The sequence below is a fragment of the Oncorhynchus tshawytscha genome, unplaced genomic scaffold (genome assembly GCF_018296145.1).
Source record: "Oncorhynchus tshawytscha isolate Ot180627B unplaced genomic scaffold, Otsh_v2.0 Un_contig_3158_pilon_pilon, whole genome shotgun sequence".
In the NCBI taxonomy this organism is placed as follows: Eukaryota; Metazoa; Chordata; class Actinopteri; order Salmoniformes; family Salmonidae; genus Oncorhynchus; species Oncorhynchus tshawytscha.
In genome coordinates, this window is record NW_024609755.1 from 165001 (window position 1) to 175000 (window position 10000).

Sequence of the window (10000 nt, forward strand, 5' to 3'; positions counted from 1 at the left end):
CCTCAATTCTCCCTCCCTCCCTTTCTCTCTCTCCCTCTCCCTCCCTTCAACCTCCCGTACCCTCGAGAGAAGGGTAGGATGTAGTGTAGAGCTCTGGGTCCTCCTGAGGTGTATACCCCAAAATAAAGTCCTCCTGGAAAACATGAAGGAGCTGGGTGGTAGATCCACACTATAGAGAGAGAGAGAGGGAGAGGGAACTTCTGTGAGTGTAATGTTTACTGTTCATTTTTATTGTTTATTTCACTTTTGTATATTATTATTTCCCATGCCAATAAAACCATTTGATTTGAATTGAGAGAGATAGAGGGTCAGAGGGGGGGAGAAGGAGAGAGATGGACATATTTCCCTCAGATTACGAAGACACACAAACAATTGAAAAACAAATCACATTTTGATAAGCTACCATATATATGTTAGGTAAAATACTTCCGCTGTGCACCACCATTTACCTGTGACTAGATTAATGATATAGCATGATCTCTTGACTTACTGCTTAGATAAAGAGACAGGTGTGGTTAAGGGCCTGTAATTAAGCATTTCACGGTATGGTCTACACCTGTTGTATTCGGCACATGTGACAAATAACATTTGATTTGACTTACTGCTTAGATAACGAGACAGTCAGATAGGTATTTCTTACCTGGTTAGTGATGACATCTAGTTCTATGATGCAGCCTGGTCTGGCTGTCGACTGCTGGCTCACTATGTTAAATACCTCTCCTACTAGTTTCTATGGAGAGAGACAGAGAGAGAGACACACACACACAGAGAAAGAGAGAGAGACACAGTTAGAGACAGCGAGGGAGACAGCGAGGGAGACAGCGAGGGAGACAGGAGGGAGACAGCGAGGGAGGGAGGGAGACAGCGAGGGGGAGGGAGGGAGGGGGGGGGAGACAGCGAGGGAGGGAGGGAGGAGGGGAGGGAGACAGGGAGGGAGGGGGAGGGAGGGGGAGGGAGGGATTTCAGGGAGGGAGGGAGGGAGGGAGACAGGGAGGGATTTCAGGGAGGGAGACAGGGAGGGAGGGAGACAGGGAGGAGGGAGACAGGGAGGGAGACAGGGAGGGAGGGAGACAGGGAGGGAGGGAGACAGGGAGGGAGGGAGACAGGAGACAGGGGAGGGAGGGAGACAGGGAGGGAGGGAGACAGGGAGGGAGGGAGGGAGGTTAAGAGTCTTTAACCAGGGAGCTTTAAAGTTCCAGACAGTCTCAGGATTTCACTGTTAATCTGACTGAGGAGGGAGGGAGTCTGTGGAGGGAGACTGTGTTTACTTACTGAGGGAGGATTTCACTGAGACATCTGACTGTGTCTGTGTGTGTGTGTCTCTGTGTTTACTTACTGAGGTCTCAGGATTTCACTGTTAATCTGACTGAGGACATCTGTACGTGTCTGTGTGTGTCTGTCTCTGTGTTTACTTACTGAGGTCTCAGGATTTCACTGTTAATCTGACTGAGGACATCTGTACGTGTCTGTGTGTGTGTGTCTCTGTGTTTACTTACTGAGGTCTCAGGATTTCACTGTTAATCTGACTGAGGACATCTGTACGTGTCTGCGTGTGTGTGTGTGTGTGTGTCTCTGTGTTTACTTACTGAGGTCTCAGGATTTCACTGTTAATCTGACTGAGGACATCTGTACGTGTCTGTGTGTGTGTGTGTCCTGTTACAGTCTCAGGATTTCACTGTTAATCTGACTGAGGACATCTGTACGTGTCTGTGTGTGTGTGTCACTGTGTTTACTGAGGTCTCAGGATTTCACTGTTAATCTGACTGAGGACATCTGTACGTGTCTGTGTGTGTGTGTCTCTGTGTTTACTTACTGAGGTCTCAGGATTTCACTGTTAATCTGACTGAGGACATCTGTACGTGTCTGTGTGTGTGTGTCTCTGTGTTTACTTACTGAGGTCTCAGGATTTCACTGTTAATCTGACTGAGGACATCTGTACGTGTCTGTGTGTGTGTGTCTCTGTGTTTACTTACTGAGGTCTCAGGATTTCACTGTTAATCTGACTGAGGACATCTGTACGTGTCTGTGTGTGTGTGTGTGTGTGTCTCTGTGTTTACTTACTGAGGTCTCAGGGTCTGACAGTTCGTCCAGTAGTTTCCTGGCGTCCACCACAGCCTGGTAGAGACGTAAGTTCTTACCGTCTGACGCCACGAAGCACGCACTGGAACTGTTACAGTATGTACCTGGAGATAGAGGGGAGAGAGATGCTGTTTTAAATGTGAGCACTCTTTGTAAGGTTCTGCATGTAGTTAGTAGAAACGCCCAATAAAATTGCAACTTCAACTTGAAGCCCTACAGGTGTCTAAAACCACCCCTTGACAATCATTGAGTACTTCACCAGTACCTTGTCTGAACATGTGATACACACGTGAACAACAGTTATACATTATATACAGTGGGGAGAACAAGTATTTGATAACCTGCAAAATCGGCAGTGTTTCCTACTTACAAAGCATGTAGAGGTCTGTATTTTTTATCATAGGTACACTTCAACTGTGAGAGACGGAATCTAAAACAAAAATCCAGAAAATCATATTGTATGATTTTTAAGTAATTAATGTGCATTTATTGCATGACATAAGTATTTGATCACCTACCAACCAGTAAGAATTCCGGCTCTCACAGACCTGTTAGTTTTCTTTAAGAAGCCCTCCTGTTCTCCACTCATTACCTGTATTAACTGCACCGGTTTGAACTCTTACCTGTATAAAAGACACCTGTCCACACAATCAATCAAACAGACTCCAACCTCTCCACAATGGCCAAGACCAGAGAGCTGTGTAAGGACATCAGGGTTCAAATTGTAGACCTGCACAAGGCTGGGATGGGCTCCAGGACAATAGGTAAGCAGCTTGGTGAGAAGGCAACAACTGTTGGAGCAATTATTAGAAAATGGAAGATCAAGGTCAATCACCCTCGGTCTGGGGCTCCATGCAAGATCTCACCTCGTGGGGCATCAATGATCATGAGGAAGGTTAGGGATCAGCCCAGAACTACACGGCAGGACCCGGTCAATGACCAGAAGAGAGCTGGGACCACAGTCTCAAAGAAAACCATAAGTAACACACTACGCCGTCATGGATTAAAATCCTGCAGCGCACGCAAGGTCCCCCTGCTCAAGCCAGCACATGTCCAGGCCCGTCTGAAGTTTGCCAATGACCATCTGGATGATCCAGAGGAGGAATGGGAGAAGGTCATGTGGTCTGAAAATAAAAATAGAGCTTTTTGGTCTAAACTCCAATCGCTGTGTTTGGAGGAAGAAGAAGGATGACTATACCCCAAGAACACCATCCCAACCGTGAAGCATGGAGGTGGAAACATCATTCTTTGGGGATGCTTTTCTGCAAAGGGGACAGGACGACTGCACCGTATTGAGGGGAGGATGGATGGGGTCATGTATCGCGAGATCTTGGCCAACAACCTCCTTCCCTCAGTAAGAGCATTGAAGATGGGTCGTGGCTGGGTCTTCCAGCATGACAACGACCAAAAACACACAGCCAGGGCAACTATGGAGTGGCTCCGAAAGAAGCATCTCAAAGTCCTGGAGTGGCCTAGCCAGTCTCCAGACCTGAACCCAATAGAAAATCTTTGGAGGGAGCTGAAAGTCCGTATTGCCCAGCGACAGCCACAAATCTGAAGGATCTGGAGAAGGTCTGTATGGAGGAGTGGGCCAAAATCCATGCTGCAATGTGTGCAAACCTGGTGAAGAACTACAGGAATCGTATGATCTCTGAAATGACTAACAAAGGTTTCTGTACCAAATATTAAGTTCTGCTTTTCTGATGTATCAAATACTTATGTCATGCAATAACATGCAAATTAATTACTTAAAAATCATACAATGTGATTTTCTTAATATTTGTTTTAGATTCCGTCTCTCACAGTTGAAGTGTACCTATAATAAAAATTACAGACCTCTACATGCTTTGTAAGTAGGAAAACCTGCAAAATCGGCAGTGTATTAAATACTGGGTCTCCCCACTGTACATCCTCCAGCAGTGTGTGTGTGTGTGTGTGTGTATGTGTGTGTGTGTGTGTGCTAACCTAGCACAGAGCTGGGTACAAGGGTAGGCAGCCATGCTACATTGGAGAAGGCTGATGTGTGCAGGGAGTTGATTCGGGCCAGCTCTGACACTCCTCCAGTGCAGGATAGGGGTCCTATGTGGTCCACCCTCCACAGAATCAGCTCACTGTAGATGGCGTTCGGGTCATGGAACGTCCTGGTGGCCGCGTTACGCAGCTGCTTCCTGGGGGATCACACACACAGTTTGAGTTCGTCACAGTGTGTTGCTCAGTTGGCAGAGCATGGCGCTTACAACACCAGGGTTGTGGGTTCAATTCCTATGGGCGACCAGTACGAAAAAGTATGCATTCACTACTGTAAGTCTCTCTGGATAATGAGTTTGTCTAACAAATGTGTATGTCACACACACACACACACACACCAAATTGTCAAAGACAGAGATTATATTACACACACACACGCTTGCAGGCATGTACACACACGTATTTCTGATACACACTCACGTGAACATTTTGTAAACACACACACACTTTCTAGACATTGAGGTCCTAGAGGGTCCTCGTTGCTTCCTCCTATGACACACACAAACACAAACACTCCCTTCCTCCCTCCCTACCTGCGCCGTCCTCTGGGGGGAGGTGTGTGTGTGGGTGGCTGGTCGAGGTCGATGCTGCCGGGGGCGGAGGGAGGGGTGAGGAGAGCGTTGTGGTGGGAGGAGGTCAGCAGTAGGGGTAGGACGGTGTGACACGCCTGGTCGTTGAGGTGGAACCGGTGACCGCAGTAACGGAACGTATGAGACACAGTTAGAACGTTGGAGAACGCCGAGCGCTCAGCGAACGTCACCGCCCACTAGAGAGGGAAACGGATTGAAAGGAAAACTTTGAGTCACAAAATGTCTATAAATTATTTATCATACAGTATGACATTATTAGAGGGATTTTTGGTTTTGGACTTTATATGGTTGTAGTTTGTCTTTTAAGCATGAATGTAAGGACCTTAATACTCTTATGAGCCCTGGTCAAAATTTGTGCACTACATAGGGGATAGGTGGGTTTGGGACACAGCCACAGTCTGCCTCTCCCTCTCACCTGATTGAGAGACCCGTCCACATGTTTGGACACCATCATAACAGCAGGGCCGATGCCTGGAGCTTGGCCCAGAGAGAGGCTGAGGGCTGAGGAACCCAGCCCAGCAGAGGCAGAACGGGGCAGACGGCGGGCCCTCCTCCCCTGCTCTCCCCCGGCGTTGGAGCTATCCACGTTTGAGAAGGAGCAGGCGTACATCAGAATGTTCTTACTCAGGGAGTTGGCGTCGCCTGTAGGGAACGCCACCGGGATACGGGACGAGAACGACACCTGGAGAAAAAGGGATGGAGAGAGGGAGGGGAGAGATAGAATAGTCCGAGTGGAGCAGAATTCTGCTTCCTCTTGTGTGTCCATGTACAATATGTGTGTTACTTCATGTCCGTGAGTGTGTTGCTGCATGTGCAGTCTCCTCTTACCTGCACCTGTCTGAAGATCCCCTGGATGTACTCGTCCAGGTATTTGACGTGCCAGACCAGGAAGGACCCGTCGGTGGGGTGGATGGTAAACAGCATGTCAGGACTCTTATTCCACTCCAGAGTTAACGCCTCCATCTTCCTCTCCAGCAACATGGAGGGCAGGGGCACTGAGCTACTGGAGCCTGGGGACGACGCCTTGGTGCTGCCCTCACCACCCTCACCCTCCTCATGCTCTGATGAACCCTTCTCTGACATCTCATCTAGGTCTGGAGAGAGAGAGGGAGGGTGGGAGTTAGACACAGACAGAGTATGATATGTCAGTGTGTATAGAATACCTTGGAACAGACTGATATTACCCAGATGTATTTCACGACTCTACAACAGTTTTGTACTGGGTCAGCTACTCAGAACTAATTATATATATATATATATATATATCTCACAACAACAGCAAGTAGATCTGAGGGTTTCTGAAACAGAGCGTACCAAAGTCAAACTTAATGGGGGAGCCGTTCTGGTCGAGGGCGTCGTCAGTGGCTTGGTCCAGCTGCTGTTCTGAGAGCTTGCGGAGCTGCAGCATGAACAGGTCCATGGAGGTGGTGAAGGACAGGTCCTTGTTGTTGAGCCAGTGGACCACAAACCCTCCTCCTCCACTCCCGTCCTCCGGAGTAAACACGGCAGACTCCGCTAGCACCGCTGGGATGTCTGGGGGATAGAGAGAGGAAAGGGGCGGATACAGGATATTACTATGCATGTGGGAGGAATATCGGAACAAGCTAAGGCTGACGTTGCTAGTTCAGTTTGTGTGTGTGTGCCTGAGACGGAGAGATTGTGTGTGTAGCTGTATGTATATGTATGTCTGATGCAGTGTGTGTGTGTGTGTGTGTGTCTGTATATATATATATGTATGTCTGATGCAGTGTGTGTGTGTGTGATTTGTGTGCAGCTGTATGTATATGTATGTCTGATGCAGTGTGTGTGTGTGGCTGTATATATATATGTATGTCTGATGCAGTGTGTGTGTGTGTGTGTGTGTGTGGCTGTATATATATATGTATGTCTGATGCAGTGTGTGTGTGATGTGTGTGCAGCTGTATGTATATGTATGTCTGATGCAGTGTGTGTGTGTGGGGTCATTGTCCATTTGGAAGATCAATTTGTGACCAAGCTTTAACTTCCTGACTGATGTCTTGTGATGTTGCTTCAATATATCCACATCATTGTCCTGCCTCATGATGCCATCTAGTTTGTGAAGTGCACCAGTTCCTCCTGCAACAAAGCACCCCCACAACATGATGCTGCCACCCCCATGCTTCACGGTTGGGATGTTTTTTTTCAGCTTGCAAGCCTCCCTCTTTTTCCTCCAAACGTAACGATGGTCATTATGGTCAAACAGTTCTATTTTTGTCTCATCAGACCAGAGGACATTTCTCCAAAAAGTACAATCTTTTGTCCCCATGTGCAGCTGCAAACTGAAGTCTGGCTTTGTTAACAAACAGTCACACTCCAAACTCCACTATGGCCAAGACCAAAGAGCTGTCAAAGGACACCAGAAACAAAATTGTAGACCTGCACCAGGCTGGGAAGACTGAATCTGCAATAGGTAAGCAGCTTGGTTTGAAGAAATCAACTGTGGGAGCAGTTATTAGGAAATGGAAGACATACAAGACCACTGATAATCTCCCTCGTTCTGGAGCTCCACGCAAGATCTCACCCCATGGGGTCAAAATGATCACAAGAATGGTGAGCAAAAACCTAGTGAATGACCTGCAGAGAGCTGGGACCAAAGTAACAAAGCCTACCATCAGTAACACACTACGCCGCCAGGGACTCAAATCCTGCAGTGCCAGACGTGTCCCCCTGCTTAAGCCAGTACATGTCCAGGCCCGTCTGAAATTTTCTAGAGAGCATTTGGATGATCCAGAAGAAGATTGGGAGAATGTCATATGTTCAGATGAAACCAAAATCGAACTTTTTGGTAAAAACTCAACTTGTCGTGTTTGGAGGACAAAGAATGCTGAGTTGCATCCAAAGAACACCATACCTACTGTGAAGCATGGGGGTGGAAACATCATGCTTTGGGGCTGTTTTTCTGCAAAGGGACCAGGATGACTGATCCGTGTAAAGGAAAGAATGAATGGCGTTTATCGTGAGATTTTGAGTGAAAACTTCCTTCCATCAGCAAGGGCATTGAAGATGAAACGTGGCTGGGTCTTTCAGCATGACAATAATCCCAAACACATCGCCCGGGCAACGGAGTGGTTTCGTAAAAAGCATTTCAAGGTCCTGGAGTGGCCTAGCCAGTCTCCAGATCTCAACCCCATAGAAAATCTTTGGAGGGAGTTGAAAGTCCGTGTTGCCCAGCAACAGCCCCAAAACATCACTGCTCTAGAGGAGATCTGCATGGAGGAATGGGCCAAAATACCAGCAACAGTGTGTGAAAACCTTGTGAAGACTTACAGAAAACATTTGACCTCTGTCATTGCCAACAAATGGTATATAACAAAGTATTGAGATAAACTTTTGTTATTGACCAAATACTTATTTTCCACCATAATTTGCAAATAAATTCATTAAAAGTCCTACAATGTGATTTTCTGGATTTTTTTTTCTCATTTTGTCTGTCATAGTTGAAGTGTACCTATGAGGAAAATTACAGGCCTCTCATCTTTTTAAGTGGGAGAACTTGCACAATTGGTGGCTGATTAAATACTTTTTTGCCCCACTGTAGGACTCGTTGTACTGTGGATATAGATACCTTTGTACCCGTTTCCTCCAGCATCTTCACAAGGTCCTTTGCTGTTGTTCTGGGATTGATTTGCACTTTTCGCACCAAAGAACGTTCATCTCTAAGAGACAGAACGCGTCTCCTTCCTGAGCGGTATGACTGCTGCCTGGTCCCATGGTGTTTATACTTATGTCCTATTGTTTGTACAGATGAACGTGGTTCCTTCAGGTGTTTGGAAATTGCTCCCAAGGATGAACCAGACTTGTAGAGGTCTACAATTTGTTTTCTGAGGTCTTGGCTGATTTCTTTTGATTTTCCCATGATGTCAAGCAAAGAGGCACTGAGTTTGAAGGTAGACCTTGAAATACATCCACAGGTACACCTCCAATTGACTCAAATTATGTCAATTAGCCTATCAGAAACTTCTAAAGCCATGACATCATTTTCTGGAATTCTCCAAGCTGTTTAAAGGCACAGTTGACTTAATGTATGTAAACTTCTGATCCACTGGAGTTGTGATACAGTGAATTATAAGTGAAATAATCTGTCTGTAAACAATTGTTGGAAAAATTACTTGTGTCAAGCACAAAGTAGATGTCCTAACCGACTTGCCATAACTATAGTTTGTTAACAAGAAATTTGTGGAGTGGTTGAAAAACGAGTTTTAATGACCCCAACCTAAGTGTATGTAAACTTCTGACTTGTGTATAAGTGTATATGTATGTCTGATGCAGTGTGTGTGTGTGATCTGTGTGTGGGCTACGTACCCGTGGCAGGGTTGATGCTGGCAGAGATGTGGAAATGACAGAGAGTGTTAGCGTGGTGAGAGATGTGGCGGTGTGTGTGTGTCTCGTGGGTCCCCATCTGAGACGGCAGCAACTCAGTGTGAGACACCAGAGCAGACGACCTCCGACGACCACGACGCAGGTGCTTCAGGTGGCTCATCGACTGGACAATGAGAGGACAGGCACGGGGAGGACCAATGACAGGGCAGGAGGTGGGACAGGAAGAGAAGCATCATGTTATTGACGCCCTTCATACTGTTAGGTTCTAAATAAACAGAGTACAAACTCAAAGGAATCACTAGGAAAATCTCAAAACAAGTTTACTCCGCCACTGGGTCAAACAGCTGCAAAGACAAAGACTTGTTTACCAAGCACATATATTTATACCCTCCTACTAGGAGGAGTCAACTCCTTGACATCTAGACAGGTAATCCATCTCTGTTGCTAGTCAGGAACTTAATTGGTTCCTCTTATTGTTGTAGTCATTGTGTGTAATAGGACTGTTCCTTGTCACCTCATTTGACCTCGGGTCAAATTCCTCCCTCCTCCACGGCTGTCCTACCTTATCAGTGACTGAAACCAGACTGTTACCCTTTGCCTCCCTCCATAGGATCCATGAGATTTAACAATAACATGTTGGACAGAATGTACATTTCCTGCCTCCCCCTCTTGTCTCACTCAGTAACTTTCCACACACCTAGTTCTTATCCACCTTCCACTGACCCCCACATCTACATTCATTATACATATACATTCATTAAATGTAAAAGTCATCAATAAGTTCTCGTATGCTAACATGAATAAGTAGATTTCAAGCTAAAATCCAACAATATCAATCTGTTCTACATCTCTGTGCCTTTTTAAAATGACTAACTAATAAATTGTACATTCAAAATGACAACCACAAAGTTTGTTTGAAGAACACATTTTGTGTGTGTGCGTGTGTGTGTGTGTTTGCGGGT

At 46.3% G+C, this 10000-nt stretch overlaps 1 protein-coding gene across 1 annotated transcript in view; it reads right to left on the reverse strand.

Moving 5' to 3' along the window:
- dmxl2 (Dmx-like 2) overlaps positions 1–10000 on the reverse strand; it is a 116172-nt gene that overhangs the window by 67781 nt on the left and 38391 nt on the right. Inside the window, 9 exon segments of the mRNA XM_042317632.1 lie at positions 61–169; positions 641–730; positions 2062–2183; positions 4045–4247; positions 4641–4873; positions 5113–5379; positions 5526–5791; positions 6012–6230; positions 9021–9201. Of these exon segments, the coding sequence (XP_042173566.1) occupies positions 61–169; positions 641–730; positions 2062–2183; positions 4045–4247; positions 4641–4873; positions 5113–5379; positions 5526–5791; positions 6012–6230; positions 9021–9201 (1690 nt within the window).